Source organism: Hibiscus syriacus, unplaced genomic scaffold (genome assembly GCF_006381635.1).
Source record: "Hibiscus syriacus cultivar Baekdansim isolate YM2019G1 unplaced genomic scaffold, ASM638163v2 tig00110678_pilon, whole genome shotgun sequence".
In the NCBI taxonomy this organism is placed as follows: domain Eukaryota; kingdom Viridiplantae; phylum Streptophyta; class Magnoliopsida; order Malvales; family Malvaceae; genus Hibiscus; species Hibiscus syriacus.
This window is the reverse complement of record NW_024062822.1, coordinates 1,787,612-1,804,842: the sequence shown is the minus strand read 5'-3', so window position 1 is coordinate 1,804,842 and position 17,231 is coordinate 1,787,612. Positions and strand designations below refer to the sequence as shown.

The 17,231-nt window shown below is 33.9% G+C and overlaps 2 protein-coding genes across 2 annotated transcripts; both read right to left on the bottom strand.

The window, feature by feature from the left end:
* Positions 1 to 1,364: 1,364 nt before the first annotated feature.
* LOC120138050 (casein kinase II subunit alpha-4, chloroplastic-like) lies at positions 1,365 to 5,733 on the bottom strand. Its single transcript, XM_039153657.1, has 10 exons — positions 5,448 to 5,733; positions 5,076 to 5,208; positions 4,789 to 4,983; positions 4,027 to 4,184; positions 2,987 to 3,077; positions 2,478 to 2,543; positions 2,115 to 2,197; positions 1,964 to 2,027; positions 1,813 to 1,881; positions 1,365 to 1,650 (listed from the first exon to the last, which is right to left on the bottom strand). The coding sequence occupies exons 4-10, from the start codon at positions 4,152 to 4,154 to the stop codon at positions 1,594 to 1,596; spliced, it is 558 nt and encodes a 185-aa protein (XP_039009588.1). The 5' UTR covers positions 4,155 to 4,184; positions 4,789 to 4,983; positions 5,076 to 5,208; positions 5,448 to 5,733; the 3' UTR covers positions 1,365 to 1,593.
* On the bottom strand, positions 4,765 to 6,549 carry LOC120138210 (casein kinase II subunit alpha-4, chloroplastic-like). Its single transcript, XM_039153764.1, has 4 exons — positions 6,444 to 6,549; positions 5,448 to 5,751; positions 5,076 to 5,208; positions 4,765 to 4,983 (listed from the first exon to the last, which is right to left on the bottom strand). The coding sequence occupies exons 1-4, from the start codon at positions 6,547 to 6,549 to the stop codon at positions 4,765 to 4,767; spliced, it is 762 nt and encodes a 253-aa protein (XP_039009695.1).
* Positions 6,550 to 17,231: the final 10,682 nt, after the last annotated feature.

Below are 17,231 nucleotides of genomic sequence, written 5' to 3'. Positions count from 1 at the left end.
CACACATATATATATATATATGTATATACTTTTTAAGGCTGAATATTTTTTTCCTCATATTTTTTCTTAACATTCTTATTTTTACTTTTCTATCTTTATCTTTATTTTTATTTTTATTTTTTTCCAATCTGACATTCTTGACATTGTAGAGAAGTTCTAACTGATCAAAGGTAAGTAATTTGAATAGGGTTTTTAAATTTCAATTTAAATTTTTAATTTTTGCCATTAAAGACAACCGATAAATTAATTGGTACCGAAAGGGCGGTTAAAGGGTGCTAATCCTTCCTTGACCGTAACCGACTCCCGAACCCGACACATTTCTGGTACAACGCAGATTAGGTAAGATGGTGTCCGACCCACCTAAATTCATTTTAAAATGGTCGGTGACGACTCTAACCCAATTCATTCAAGTCGAAGCCCGATTTCAGGACCCAACCGAAAGACGGTTGCGACATATATATATATATATATATATATATACATGTATATATATATATATATATATACATGTATATATATATATGTTTGTTTACGGGAGACTACGACGCCAACTGACATCATATCCACGTGCAGCTATTTCTAACATCTAACATACAAATTATAATTAGCAGAGATAACTGTTCCCACAATCAGATTTAGAATGAATGGAAATACTAAAAGTTGTTTTGCTTTTCTTCCTTTATGGAAATAAAACTGACGTTCAGACAATTGAAATTACAAAACAATCAAGTAATATTAATAAATGGATAAGCCAACAGTGGTTTGATACGTTATAGTAGTGTGGTTGAACGCTTTGTTTCAGAGACTAAGAATAAACTCTTGACAGCAAAACAAATACACCACTAATATTCGTTTCATAAATATATATATAATAAAACTACTAAAAGAAATGGAATGGAATGAGCCAACTTATACCCAAGAAGCCCATGAAAAGCTGAAGGTGAAATCATTGGGCAAGATCAGCCCAATACCAGGCGGGTTGATTATTTAACCCAACACGGCACCAGATGTTTTATTTTGAGAACTTCAACATTTACGACTTGAAACTCATCACGTAAATATAATAAATTCTAATAAATATATTTTTTTATTAAAATTTGTCACTACGACGTAATAAAATTCTAATAAATTTTTTTTATATATTTTTATATTTGTCATCTCAATGAAGAGTTTGAATAAAACAATATTATTAGAGCAAACTCGTCATGTGGGCATAACGAGTTTACACTGTAACTATAATATTTGCCATAAATCCCATACTAATTTTGGAGATGGCCTAATAGGCCAATTTTTCAATCCGTCTGACCTATTAGACCAATTTTGCCGAAATCATCGAATGACTGAGGCACAAAAAAGTCAATTCAATCAAATTGTTAGTCTCATATATGAACACAGATTATCAGGCACTACTAATGTATCAAATATGAAAGGTTGGAAATAAACTGAAATTTCCCTTTGGCTCTCAAACAAACCACATATAAATAATCAGATCTACGGTCACACTACAGAGGCAGCAGGATTCATGCACCAGCCAAACCACAAAAAGAAGAGTTGTCCACCTCTTCAACACCATCACCATGAAATTGGCATTTGCTACGACCGAGTTCTGCTGCTCTCCGCATTTCTAATTGGGTTAAAATAAGGATGGGCCTGCAATGCCAAATAAAAAAATATGTATCCAATTAGGTTGTAACATTTTTTAGGGAGTATAGTGGCACATATGTCAGACTACAGCTAGACAAATATCGGAAAGCTGTGTCTGACAAATCGAAGGAGTATTCTTCAACAGGTTCATAAAGATGGGGAGTTTACCATTGCTTCTTTAGCAGTTGGCCTTTCTTGATGATCATATTGAAGCAGCTCATCAACGAAGTTGATGGCCTTACAAGAAATACATTGACATTAAATATGGGATGCAAGGAGAAGTCAAACAATTGTAGAAAGAAATCGTTAGTTCTACTACCTCAGGCAATGCTAGATGTTGATTGTCAGCATTAATAAACTTTGTCCAAGATTTACGACTATGCCTGTATAGTAAAGAGGGAGAAAATTCCTCAACTGAGAATCGTAGCACTTCCCTATTATCAATATGACAATTGTATTATATTACCAACCTTCCAACAAGAGCCGCCAGATGGGGATCCAATTCTATGCGGTACTTGTTCAGATAAGCGTTCAATTCATCTGTTCCCAGAACCTGTAGCAGCAAATACAAGTATTAAAGAAACAGGGATTATTTTTTACATCCCCAATAATTCAATTTTAACAATTACTGAAAGGACTCTACCACTCTCCATAGGCCTCCATTATGCCACATAGAAGCATCTTATTTCTTCAAAAACAGCAGAAATATTACAATAAGAGGAAGATAACTATACAGGCCTCAACAACAAAATAATATCTTACAAGATGACGACGTAAACAATGGCACAATTCTGTGAGTTCAGTCCTAATTAAAACATCAACAACTCATGTACCTTGGCTATCTTGACCAGTTGATCATAATTATCATGCCCATAGAAGAATGGCTCCTTTCTGAATATCTGTATAGCAAAACCCTCAAAAGTAAGCATCTCAAAAGAGAGCATGGAATAATTTGGGGTAATATCAACTTTTATTCTCTTCTGCTATCTGCCACCCATGGATGAATATGCAAGTAGATAAAGATATGCTCTTTCAATGGCAAAATTCTACCCAATAAAATGTAAGACATTAATATTTTAACATATTCAAAGAGTCGTGATATAAATAAAGCCCATTTGCCTGATTTCTATTAACATTTAAAGATGCATTGGTAATATAGCAGAAGACATTTGAACCAAGACTTGAAGATGATCAGCCTTTCCTAAAGACATTTACACCGAAAATGTACATAAGGAGAATTTGAATATGAAGTTCCAAGGGTAAGCACACTATAAAACCTTACTTTGTGCAAGTGATCTAAGCCTAAAGGGGTAAAATGATACTAAGGTTAGTAGTAACTCACCATTCCAGCAAACATACAGCCAAGACTCCACAAGTCTAAAGAGTAATCATAGTCTTGCAAATCAACAAGAAGCTCAGGACCTTTAAAATATCTGCAAACAAGAAATGAAATGATAGAAAAGGGGGGAGAATGTTATGCATCAATCAATGGAGGGTGAATTTTGAAACCAAAGAAACAGAAATATGAAAATGCCCAAGTTGATAATACTCAGAAATCTAGTAAAACAAATTGAAAATAACATGCAAACAAATATGAAGTCCACTAGAAAGTGCCTCTTCTAATAGTGAATAGGGTTTTGTACTTTATTAATCAGTTTCAATAAAATAGATGAAGATAGTACTATATATGGTAACCTCAATGAGTACACTTAGGGCACTTGTTAACAAAATCCTATAAAACAATACCCTTGAACTAACATGTAAACAAGTCTTTCCCTAAATCTTATAGGCATCATCCCCATCTCCCCTCCATTTGTACTTCAGTTTTGAATGCATATTGAATATTACCCTATCTTTCGTCTTCAAACTTACTGTAGTTTTAGATTTTCAGAATTACATTGCATTAATTAAAACATCAATTTATTTTTCCTCTCAAACCAAGAGCAAAATGCATTAAGTAATGCATATTTCATGATTGCTTCTAGGCACCATATCCATTGCTATTCAACTCTAATTTTTTAAGTTTGAAGCAAAAGTACATAACAATCACTAAGGTTCAGCCACTTCTATTATTCTTAACCTCCTCCATATATATTGTCGCCTTAGGTTACCAAATCGAATTTAATGAATTTAAACTATGAATCGACAAGTCAATCCTTTTATCATCTTAGTCAACTGTGGGAGAAAACTTAACACTGCCAATGCACCAGCTACTGTAATTTATCTAAATCAACTTGTGGTTGTGCAATATCTAAGATAAGAAATTTGGGGCAATCAGAAGGATGTAAAATAAAACTGGCCATAAGAAGGATAAGAAAAAGAAATAAGGATATTTTAACAATTGAGAACGTTAAAGGAAAAATGCCAAAAAGGGAAACAAACCTCGAAGCAACACGAACATTGTATTCTTTCCCTGGATGATAGAACTCTGCAAGTCCCCAGTCAATAAGCCGAAGTTTCTGCTGCTCATGATCAATCATCACATTATGTGGCTTCACATCTCGGTGCATGATACCTTGCGAGTGACAATAATCCAATGCCTAAAAATAAAGACTCAATACTTAATGATTGAATCATCTTTCCTCTTTGTGAAGAAAAGAGAAATAAATATCAAAATTCACATTATAAGCACAAATATCTTAAAAACAACATCAAAGTGTTTCCTCAAAACTGGAACCAATGGTTACCCCAAATGACAAATCAACATTGACTTATGATAAAGCTGATAAGTCAACTCCTGAAGCATGTATTATCCAAGGTAAGAATGAGGTGACCTCTAACTTCCACAATATTTACAACACTGTCTTGCCTTTTCATCTAAACAAGAAGTAAAACATTTGATGACCCAGAAAAGAAGACCGATACGCACATATCTATCTTAAAGTTTAAACAAAAGAAACAAACTTCTCTTTCTTTGAATGAGAAGCTTGATTCCAAAAAGAAAATCATTTCTCAGCCACCAGCATGGCTACTAACCTAATTACCTAGGTCTGAACTCAAACTTTCATTGCACGAAGAGATACAAGACAAATGGAAACATGCTTTTCAGTTTTTAAGCCTAAAATTATGTATCTCGTTTCAACTTCTACTTCAATGTCATGGCGTATATGAATAAATAAATCAGGAGGTAAATGATTTACTTGCCTTCAGAAGTTCATAGATATAATATCGAATATCGTAATCAGACAGCGTCGGATAAAGCACTTTAAAATCAGTATTATTCACATATTCAAATATAAGACTCGGAGTCTTCGATTGTGGATCCCTAACTTTATCCAGCAACTTCACAATATTTGGCCCTCCACAAAGATTCTGCAGTATTTTTGTCTCCCTCTTAATCTGCATTCCAGATAGTCATTTAATCAAAACAAGTTACAAAAACACAACTAAAACCAACGGCAGTATTTAGTAGTGTGCAACAGAGGACGGACCTTCTTCTTCTTAACTGGTTTGAGAATTTTGATAATGCATTTCTCGTTATCGTTGCAGTGAACCCCCTCAAAAACCTCACTATATTTCCCTCTCCCAACTTTCCGCACCACCTCATAATCATCCTGTTCACTGCTAAGCAGTGTTTAAATCAATCAATTAACCATAATTTTAACATTTTACAGCCAACAGGCTTGTTTTAACCTAATTTCCAGCCAAGATTAAGTGAATTAGAATAAGAACCCTATGTGTCATATCCAAAAGCATCAAACAGCAGCAAATAACAACATTAAAAAATATTAAAACATAACAAAATAAAAACACATACGAAATAGAGGGTATAGAGAGAATAGAGAGAATAGTGAGAATAATACCCCCATTGGATAGTGAGGGTCTCGTAGTCCCAATATTCTTTTGGGCGAATAACGTTGACATCGGCGTAAACCCTAGACTTCGAAGGAGCGCCAGGGTGCCTAATAGATTTTCCGATCTTCTGAGCCAGGGTTTCGGCTTCTTTCAGCTCCTTTAACCAGACGCTCTTCTTCTGTTGTTGTTGAGAGACGGGAGTGGCGGAGGTGGTTTTGGAGGCGATTCCTCGGAGAAAGGGAAGGGAAGCGGAGGAGGAGAGGGAAGAAAGGGAGGTGGCGGCGAAGAGAGAATGTCGCGAAATTGAAGGGCCTTATGGCCATTTACAGCTTGGCCTCTAGACAAAAAAAGAGAGAGAGAGAGAGAGGAAAATATAAGCCGCCACCGCCAATATTCATTTTTAATTTTTGAAGAGCAACAACGACGTCGTTTATATTTCACCCTAAACGGCATCGCATAAACAATGGATAGACTGATCGACCTAAAACCAATCGAACAATTGCCATCTTGCGCGCGCACCGCTGTTTGGTTTGGATCTGATCTCCAAATTCAATTGTGATAATAAGGGTAAACTATGTATATAGTACATAAATTATTAGTTTTGATCTATTTTAGTATTTAACCTTTTAATTTTTTAAAGTCATATTTAATGTTTAATTTTTATTTTATTTTAGTACTTCACCGTTAAAAACTTACGTATTTAGTACCTAAACTATAAGTTTTAGTCCGTTTTAGACCTAAACTTTCAATTTTTTCAAAAATTAACATTAAATTTTGAACAGTGGTGTTAAAATAAAATAAAAACTAAATTTTAGGTATAGTTTTAAAAAAATTAAAAGTTTATGTATTAAAACAAACCAAAATTGATAGTTTAAGTACTATATGCTTTATTTTCCCTAATAATTAATGGTTTAGGTTGGTATTTTATTTTCTATTTAAATTAGTATGTGCAGGGTGAAATCTTTTGCAAATCAGATTCATAAGGACACTTGTAGATAGGCAACCTCCTGCCCATGAATACTCTTCTGCTTTCATCTCTTTACTTATAGATATCGCCAAAGCTGGCTGTTGAAAGCCTTGCACAATAAATGAGTCAATAAAGCAAACCATTAATAAATTACCACGCAACTTTGGACTAGAACCAGATATAAACACAGTCTACTATAACACGGGGGCTTTCTCCTTTGCTTCTGCAACATAACTTTTTTAGCTTCTGCAGCCGTAAAGTTGCAGAGATTTACTAAAGGACAATCAAATTTACTAAAGATCATTTGCTAATGCTATGAGGCAATGTATATTTGGAGTTTCTGAGAAGAACCGAAGACGAGCAAAGCAAGCAATCGATGTCAACTGGAAATCGAAATTGCTAGTGAAAGTCGACCATAAAAGGATCTCTTGAAAGTTGAAAAACCATTATAGTTGAACTGCCTTTCCCTGTTCCCTCCAGTCTACTAAAATCCATGTTTTAGAGACTTAATAGGGAACCCATCTGGTGTTACACAATGAACACATACATTAATTTTTCAGTTGTAATCTGTTTGAATTAATATTTCGGTCCCAATTACCATATGTATTTTTATAGTTGTCGTAACCGTCTTTCGGTTGGGCTCTGGAATTGGGCTTCAACTTGAAAAATGTAGATTGGAGTCGCAACCGACCATTTTAAAACAAATTTAGGTGGGTCGGACACCATCTTACCTAATCTGCGTTTTTACCAGAAATGTGTCGGGTTCGGGGGTTACGGTCAAGGAAGGATTAACACCCTTGAACCGCCCTTTCGGTACCAATTAATTTGCCGGTTGTCTTAGTTACGAAAATTCGAAATTAAAATTTAACAGACCCGATTCAAATTACTTACAATTGATTAATTTGAATACCCTTAAAAGATAAAAACGTTTGACTCGTAGCGGAGTATAAAATCGAATTAGGATAGTAAGTATGCAAACGTGAGAATAATAAATAAAACAAGAAAAAATGAAAAATAACAAAACACGTAAAAAATAATAAAATAAATAAAATAAACAAAATGAATAAAATTTTAAAAAAACAAAGACACAGATAAAGAGAAAATATTAATGGAGTAAAAAAAATAAAAAATGTAAAAGAAAATAAAAAAGAATAAAAATAATGTGTACATATAAAGTAGTATTTACTAAAACAAATAAAATAATAAATATATAATACTAAATAAAATAAATAAAAAATAAAGATATACATGATATTAAAAAATAGAAAAAAATAAAATAAAGTAAAAATATAATATATATATATATATATAAATAAATAAAAACAAAAATAGAATATTAAGAAAAAATATATATAAAAACGTATAAAATATAATATTAAGAAAAAATATATATACATAGTAAATGGAGAAAAATTAATACATCTATACATATATATATATATATATATATATAATGAAAATAATATAATATAAATAAAAAAGGAAATATAGTAAATAAATAAAAAATATAATTAAAAATATATATATATGGGACGAAATTAATATAAAAGTAAAATTAAAAGGTAAATTTCAAGGTAAATTAAAGATTAAGATTGACTTAGGGGGAATATTAAATACTTTAAAAAATGAACATGCCTCGGGAGTAGATCTAGGTTCGAAACTTCGAAACCCCACTCTTTTTTGGTCATCGGTGCAACCCACGCTTTGGGTTATTCAAACCAAATCTCAAGAAAAATAACATGCACATACGAGAAATGAACGAATCAATGTAAAAAAAGATTATACCTTTTATTTTCTTTTCGAATCGTTTACAATAGCTTTGCCTTTGTATTTTTTCGTGCTTTCCTCTGTATCTTCTATGTAAATCCGTGTCTTACAAATGGGGAGGATTACATGTATTTATAGTGAAAAAAACTAACTATTTTTAGAATCCTATTAACAATAGAATCATAATACAACTAGACTCCTTGCTCGGTTGTTGCACGTTTGTTGGTGTGGTTATTGCTTTAAAAGATATGGTGGTGGAAGAGTCCTCTTAGGAGAGGAACTCTTGTTAGCTCTATCTTTTAAGAAAATTGGTGTCTACAGCTGCCTCTCTTTGTTCTTTTTCGTGGAACGAAAAATAGGACAAAGATAAAAAGACAAATTTGCGTTCAATGGAGTTGAAGAATAATTCCCTGTCGAATTGAGTTGCGGATGGCTCCTCCTTCGCGAAGTTGAGTCCATCTTGAAATGATTTGAATCAGAATGTGGTTTCTCGTTGTAGTTCACTTTGGTCTTCTTCTCGGTTTAAAGACCTTGGCTAAAAATTCGACTGGAAAGTAATCTCTTGACTCTATAATGTGGTTGATATGCTCTCGAGCTGAATGAAACCGAACTCGAAAAGTCTTCGTTGACAGATAGCTTTTCTCGACTTAAGCTATGCTGACAGAAAAAAGGCTTTTTGCTACTAAGGCACGGCTAACCCATATCTTCTTCTCGGCTTGAAAACCTCGATTGCAGTCGGACAATAGTGTGATTGAGGTGTCATCGAGCTGAATGGAATAGAACTCGACAATTTTCGTTGACAAATAACCCTTCTTGCCTTGAGATATGCTGCAAATATGTGTCTTGGAGCTGAGCGTAATCGAACTCGAAGGTCTTTGTTGACAGATAACCCTTCTTTGAGTTGGATATCCTTCGTCATGAAGTTGAAATCCAATCTAGAGATGGATGTTGGTTGTGTGCACAATTCCCTTCGTCGTGAAGTTGAAACCGTGAGTGGCACATTTGTCGTGAAGTTGAGTCTGGTAATTGGATATCCTTCATCGTGAAGTTGAAATCCAAGTAGGTAGTATTGTTCCAAGTCCAATATCCTCCGTCGTGAAGTTAAAATTGGCTCTGGAAATTGTTTGTTGACAGTCAGTCGCCCCTTCATTGTGAAGTTGAGCTTGTGCTGTCTCGAGTCTAATATCATTCGTTGTGAAGTTAAAATTAACTCTGAATGAAATTTTGTTGACAATCAGCCTCCCCTTCGTCGTGAAGTTGAGCTTGTATTGTCTTGGGTCCAATATCCTTCGCTGGGAAGTTGAAATTGGCCCTGAAATTGGGAAGTTGTTTATTGACAGTCAGCCGCCCCTTCGCTGTGAAGTTGAGCTTATGCTGTCTTAAGTCCAATATCCTTCACTGTGAAGTTGAAATTGTCTCTGAAATTGGGAAGTTGTTTGTTGACAACCAGTCGTCCCTTCGTTGTGAAGTTGAACTTGTGTTGTCTCGAATCCAATATCCTTCGCTGTGAAGTTGAAATTGGTTCTGAAACTGGGAAATTGTTTGTTGACAACCAGCTGTCCCTTCGTTGTGAAGTTGAACTTGTGTTGTCTCGAGTGGCACGATATCTTCCGTCGTGGAATTGAAATTGTGGATGTGTGGGTAAGATATCCTCCGTCGTGGAGTTGAAATCGCGGATGGACCATTCGTTGTAAAGTTGAGCCTTGACTTGAATATCATTCGTCGTGAAGTTGAAATCCAAGTATTGTATGTTGCGGGTGGACACGATTCCCTTCGCCGTGAAGTTGAAACCGTAGATGACCCCTTTATTGTGAAGTTTTTCTTGGAGTTAGATATCCTCCGTCGTGAAGTTGAAATCTACTCTCGAGCAAATTGTGTTGCTTTGAGTTCAATATCCTTCGATGCAAAGTTGAAATTGGCTAAAACCTGAAAAAATTATGCATATATGTGATGCCATGGATGCAATGCTCTTAGGTATGCCTAAAATGCATATGCAACATATGTTATCTTGGGGCTCTGGAGAGAAATCTCGATCTCCGGTTGCCTGTCTGGAATCTTGATTCTTGAATCTTCAAGTTCTGATCTATGATCTTGAATTCTTCAAATGTTCAAATATGATGTGCACATTCTATTTTTGATTTGAGAAATGCTTCCCGACCATCTCAAGTATGTGTCTGAGCTGAGTGTAACAGTTCAGATGATGCTTCAAGAGAAGTTGTCTCGAAAGAGAAAGAATTCGTTTCAAGGGAAACGATCTCAAAGATATCTGTTGTTTCATGAAAACGGTCTCAAGGGAAACAAAATTTTGTTTTAAGGGAAATAAATTTGAAGATTCTGTGTTTCAAGAGAATCTGTCTCAAGGGAGACAAAATTTGTTTTAGGGGAAATAAATTCAAAGATTTTGTTTCAAGGGAAACTGTCTTAAGAGAGACGAAATTTGTTTCAAGAGAAACTGTCTCAAGAGAGACAAAACTTAGTTCCAAAAGAAACTGTCTCAAGGGAGACGAAATTTGTTTCAAATAAAATATATTCAAATAATTTGTTTCAAGGGAAACTGTCTCAAGAGACACGAAATTTATTTCAAGGGAAATGTTTTCAATGTTTATGTTTCAAGAGAAACTGTCTCAAGGGAGACAAAATTTTGTTTCAAGGGAAACTATCTCAAGAGAGACAAAATTCGTTTCAAGGGAAATGTTTTCAATGTTTATGTTTCAAGAGAAACTGTCTCAAGGGAGACAATCTTTTGTTTCAAGGGAAACTATCTCAAGCGAGATAAAATCTTCTTTTTAAAAACAGTCTTGAGTGAAATGAAATGCCTTCTTTCGAGTGAAACAGTCTCAAGTGAGACAAAGTCTATTTTAAGAAAAGCAATCTCAATTGAGATAATCATCTGCATTAAATGAGACTTTCTCAAGCGAGACAAAATTTATATTGGAAATGTTGAATCTGAAGATGAATGTCAATCTTTCAATCTCTTAAGTTGGTTGAAGTGTGACTTCTTGCTGCTGAGTTAAGCAACCACCATCAATTTTTACAAACTCTTTTGAATCAAGTATCTTTCGCCTTAAAGTTGAAACTTGACTCTAAAGCTGCAAAACTTATGTATGTGAAAAAATGATAAATATGATGCTCTAAAATGTATGCATACTGAATGAGTTCTTGTTTTATTCCTTGGACAAAATCTCATTTTTTGCTTGTTGGTTCCTACATGTGGAGGAAAAGCCTTCGGAATATCTGATCGTTCGCATCAGGATTTTGAATCCCCGGAGATGCCCCAATATTCAATGTTGAATCTCCAAAAATGCCCCAACATTAAAAGTGCCTCTATTGTTCCTCATTTCTTGCTTCAACATTAATTCTAAGCATAAGATTACTGTCTGAGAGCCACATGTCATTTACCAAGATCCACTCTAGAGAGACTGTCTTGTTTAAAAAAATGTTTCTCTTTTATTTTCAAAGTTCTAAAAATATCAATTAAAAGAGTTTCGAAAAATGTTTAATCAGAAGTTTTGAAAATATTGTCCCTTTCACGGTTTTACAATTGAGACGAATCATAAAACTAGAGTTCATTGGATATCAAAGAATTAATTACAATGTTAATCCTTCAATAAATTGTAGCTATTTGACACGTGCCAAGATCAAAGCTATTTTTGGGAAATGGTTAAGTAAGGAAAGGATAAAAAGTCTCAGGTTATTGTGTTTGGTCAAAGGTTTGGCATTTTTTGTTTATTTGATGCTCAAAGGTTTGATGGGGTATCTTGTATGCTCATCTATTGGAAGTGTTATCCGACTCCCAACTTTCATGGTCATGCTCGGATTGTGCGATGCCTTATCAAGGAATTTGTGTGATCGCCTCAACTGCCCAATTTTCGTATTCAAGCTGCATTTTCAGGTTTTCAACTCGAATCATCCTTTAGTTTCAAGACGTCATTCGTAATTTACATCTTGAACCCCCTTTTGTTATTTTTCTCTATCATGCATTAATTACACTATTTTTTGCAAATAAAGATTAATCCTGATGGGCAGGATGAAATCTGAAGATAGTCTCTTCTGTTCAGAACTTCATGTATGATTAGAATGGACTTTTAAGGCACGTAACGTAGGTCATGGTTCATGGTTATGAAATAATGGGATAAAAAGCCCAAACAAGTGTTTAAGGGTGATTGAACCAAGTATCAAATCATTATGATGTCTTCAATCATATCTTGCTCAATTTGAATCTGCTCGTATGTGTGTCTTTCTTGATGCTCTATGATCTTCGAGTGGAGTGATTCAGAAATGATTGTGCTTGATCAATCTCATTTGATGCTCTCTGATCTTCGAATGAAGTGGTTCAGTGATTTAATCAATCTCATAGTTTGAATCTTGATGCGTTGTTTAAATCGAGAGAATCTTTGCATATGCATATTGTCTTCTTTTTTCTTCAGTTTTCCTTTGTTTTTTATCTTTTTATTTTCTCTTTGCTTTCTTTCTCTTTTTTCTCTTTTTGTTCTGATTGAATCTTCACACTTGGCATTTGGTTCACCTTTCAGTATCTCATCTGAATCAATGTCTTCACTCATGCGAGCAGATTTTCTCCACCTTGCCCCTAGTGTGGAGGATGATCCTTGGTTAGGGTTGAATCAGAAGATAAATACTATAGGCTCAAAAGGGGACACAATGGATATATATTTTCTCCTGTTATGAAGGGATGAAGAAAGAAAGCCGTTCATTATTTCATACATGGAAGCCCTCACAGAAGAGGTATCCCCAGGGGGATAGATTTTCAGGATTAATTTTATTCACATGAAAACAATGTAATTAATGCATGATAGAATTATTTCGAATAAATTCTTCTTTCTGCTTCTTGCTCCCAACATGCCTCAATGTTCAGGCTCTCTACGAGATGCCCCAAGTTGTGTCTTAGAAGAATGCTCATGTTCAAATGAACAACTCAATGCCTTGGGTTTTAATGGTATTAAAATGTCAATTCTGAGTCTAAAAAGACAATGGTGTGGCTTTATTTGACTCAAAGAAAGGTATTGGCGTATCAAAAAGATAAAGGCAATATTCAAAAATTTCAAAGGGAGGTAATGTCAAAATTTGGTCTTTTTGGTAATGACCATGAGTTATTTTGGGTAAAGAATCAACGTATTTTATTTTGGGGTTTGAGACAGATAAGAAAGTCTAATTGTCATGTGTCAAAAATCCATAATTCTTGAAGAATTAAAAGAATCTTTAATTCATTTGATATTCGAAGAACTAAAGATTAAAATTTGTTCAATTGCTCCACCTTAGAAAGTAGCATAAATTCAATCGTTTAAAAGATTAAGCAAAAGATCAACGACGTGTTCAAACAAAACAATCATCTAGGTGCAAATGGTATATGCAATTCCCCCTTTTTCGGCTGTCCATGCCCCTAAATCCATCAGATTTTGGATCTTGTGCTTCAGCGCCTTATAGTTCTCAGAGGATATTTATATAACCAACTGATCGGGCTCCCACTGTACTGGTTTCAATTTTTTCTTTTGATGTACAATCTTGCTTGTGGCAATTGCAACAGCTTCAACATCGTAGCCCTCGATATGTGGACTCTTTTCTTTTCTCAGATCATCCTGACAAGCTTATCATAACCAACTGATCGGGCTCCCACTGTACGGTTTCAATTTTTTCTTTTGATGTTACAATCTTGCTTCCATGTGGTGTCATGTGGTTAAAACCACTTCATCGAATTCTCCATGAAGAAATTTCATGTTTATGAAATTGCTTAAAAATGAAATGTAGATGCAAAATGCAAAATACATGAAATGTTCGAGGCATTGATCCAAACATGTCTATTATTGTAAATAACCTTTATTGGGACAAAGTGTTTTCTTTTAAGAGACAATAAACATATTTAAAGGTACATCCAGACTAAATCCTCTAGACCCGGAACAGGTTGACTAGTCATTTGCCTTCGTCTTTCACCGGTTGAATAACCTGTTGAACCACTCCAGCCTCTCTGGATGAAACGTGAAAATGTTGAGTTATTTTTTGTACTGGTTCCCAAAAAGTGTCGAATGACTGCATCTCTTTTCTCCTTTGCTGAATCAGAAATTCATTGAAATCCTCCATCAAAGGGATTATCCGAAGTTCATTTGCTTGTTTCTTGAATTTGTCGACAGTGACTTGCCATCTTGTTCTTATTGTCTTTGAATAGACTCTCGAGGCCAGTAACCTTTTTCTCGTCTTGCCCCTGCCATATTTGTTAACCCATTTTTGAAAAGTTAACTTTTGATGTACTTGATTGTGGGCACCATATCTTCTTGATCGAATGTGACACATAGTTGTCTTGCAAATTGTCCTCTTTTTCTTTCTGAGTCTTTTCTGACCATAGCCGGACCCTTGCGTTTTTCATCTCTTGTATTACAACCCCTTTGTCCATTAATGCAAATTATTTATGTTTTAACAAACACGTTTTTGGTGGATCAATACCTCTTTTAAATGATGCAAATGATGAAAACAAAATAAAAGAGAACAAAAATGAAAAAGGTTAGTGAGGTGAAAAAAAAACAATCATGAAAATAAAAGTCCTACCCCACATGATATCTACCCCACATGCTTATTATTCCTACCCGGATATGATCTCTATCCCGCATGCTAATTCCACACAAATCCTAATCGCATATTTGTCTAGTTTGCATGCTTTGAACAGAAAGTAAAACATGAAACAAAGCAACCTAGGGTTTGGAATGAGATTTTGGGGTGGGCTCTAATTCTCCATAGCCTCCCGGTTTAGGTTTTAAAAAACAGGACCCGAGTTCTCCTTGCCGATGCCCCATTGGGCTTGCCAGACCCTTAGTCCTAAGGTATATGAATCCCGAAGGCTACTCGCTAGGCCCGCACGGTGAATAAATTCACACAAAGATGTCGCTTTTACCCCTACTTAAATAGGGTTCAGAGCTCAGGTATAGAGCCTTAGACGAAAAATCTTTAAGGGCTTTTATTAGAAAACGGTTAGTACATCTATTCACTTGAAAAAAAATAATCAAAGATAAATAATTGGAATCCAATAAATAAATTAAAATTTAAACTTGTAATTTTCGCTAAAAAAAGACAACCAAAAATTAATTTCGGCCTGACTCACTTACCTTTCCAGTGGAGTCGCCAAGTTGTCGTAACTGTCTTTCGGTTGGGCCCTGGAATTGGGCTTCGACTTGAAAAATGTGGATTGGAATCGCCACCGACCATTTTAAAACGAATTTAGGTGGGCCGGACACCATCTTACATGATCTGCGTTTTTACCAGAAATGTGTCGGGTTCGGGAGTCGGTTACGGTCAAGGAAGGATTAGCACCCTTGAACCGCCCTTTCGGTACCAATTAATTTGCCAGTTGTCTTAGTTGCGAAAATTCGAAATTTAAATTAAAATTTAACAGATCCGATTCAAATTACTTACAATTGATTGATTTGAATACCCTTAAAAGATAAAAACGTTTGACTCGTAGCGGAGTATAAAATCGAATTAGGATAGCAAGTGTGCAAACGTGAGAATAATAAATAAAACAAGAAAAAATGGAAAATAACAAAACACGTAAAAAAATAAACAAAATGAATAAAATGTTAAAAAACAAAGACACAGATAAAGGGAAAATATTAATAGAGTAAAAAAATAAAAAAGGTAAAAAAATTAAAAATGAATAAAATAATGTGTACATATAAAGTATTTACTAAAACAAATAAAATAATAAATATATAAACTAAATAAATAAATAAAAATAAAGATATACATGATATTAAAAAAATAATAGAAAAAAATAATAGAAAAAATAAAAAAAAGTAAAAAATATATATAAATAAAAAACAAAAATAGATATTAGAAACAAAATATAAAAAAAAAAATATTAATAAAAAAAAATATACATAGTAAATAGAAGAAAAATTAATACATCTATACATAATATATATATATATATATATATATATATATATATATGAAAATAATATAATATAATAAAAAAGGGAATATATTAAATAAATAAAATATAATAAATATATATATATATAGGGGAACGAAATTAATATAAAAGTAAAATTAAAAAGGGTTTCAAGGTAAATAAAGATTTAAGATGACTAGGGGGAATATTAAATACTTTAAAAAATGAACATGCCTCGGGAGTATCTAGTCGAAACATCGAAACCCCACCCCTTTTTGGTCATCTGCGCACCCACGCTTTGGGTATCAAACCAACCACAGCGAGAAATGCATATGCGAAATGAACGAACAATAAAAAAGATGCTACCTTTTCTTTTCTTTTCGAATAGTTTACAATAGCTTTGCATTTGTATTTTTTCGTGTTTTCCTCTGTATCTTCTATGTAAATCCGTGTCTTACAAATGGGGAGGATTACATGTATTTATAGTGAAAAAAACTAATTATTTTTAGAATCTTATTAATAATAGAATCCTAATGCAACTAGACTCCTTGCTAGTTGTTGCACGTTTGTTGGTGTGGTTGTTGCTTTAAAAGATATGGTGGTGGAAGAGTCCTCTTAGGAGAGGAACTCTTGTTAGCTCTATCTTTTAAGAAAATTGGTGTCTACAATAGTCTTGGGTGATTATAAAGTAATATATGTTAGGAATTTTTTAACCTCATAACAACGCACATACACCTTGCAGATGGCACTACTTAAACCCAAAATCTCTAAAAAAATAACATTATTTTTTTACCGATTAGGCCACTTGTGTTGTTGTAAGTTTTCATTGGCGAGTAAGAGGAAAATGGGTAAGTGTGATTGGTGAGTAAGAGGAGAATGAGTAAGGGCTTAATATAAAAATAAATGTCTAAATTATACTCTAAAGAAAATTTTAGTCACAATTGAGGGACCAAAGAAGATATTTTTTATCAATGTAAAATGTCATATCATCTTTTAGTGATACTTAATGATATGCGTTTATATTTTTAACAAAATCTAAAGTTTAATGTTTATTTTATAACTTTTAAAAGTTTGAATGACTAAAAATATCATCTTACCATGTTTTGATGATCATTTCTAATTTTACCCTATTTTAATTTAGTTTGAGGTGTATTTTGGTATGTC

What these genes read in the sequence shown, in the direction of transcription:
- LOC120138210 (XM_039153764.1), bottom strand. Translation starts at nt 6,549, where the DNA reads ATGGTTTGCTTTATTGACTCATTTATTGTGCAAGGCTTTCAACAGCCA. An exon ending in AGAGTATTCATGGGCAGGAG is followed by an intron (nt 5,752 to 6,443) that starts GTTGCCTATCTA and finishes AATGGCCATAAG; the next exon opens with GCCCTTCAATTTCGCGACAT. An exon ending in AACCAGTTAAGAAGAAGAAG is followed by an intron (nt 4,984 to 5,075) that starts GTCCGTCCTCTG and finishes TCTGGAATGCAG; the next exon opens with ATTAAGAGGGAGACAAAAAT.
- LOC120138050 (XM_039153657.1), bottom strand. Translation starts at nt 4,154, where the DNA reads ATGCACCGAGATGTGAAGCCACATAATGTGATGATTGATCATGAGCAG. An exon ending in AACTGGTCAAGATAGCCAAG is followed by an intron (nt 2,198 to 2,477) that starts GTACATGAGTTG and finishes TTGCTGCTACAG; the next exon opens with GTTCTGGGAACAGATGAATT. An exon ending in CAACTGCTAAAGAAGCAATG is followed by an intron (nt 1,651 to 1,812) that starts GTAAACTCCCCA and finishes TTGGCATTGCAG; the next exon opens with GCCCATCCTTATTTTAACCC.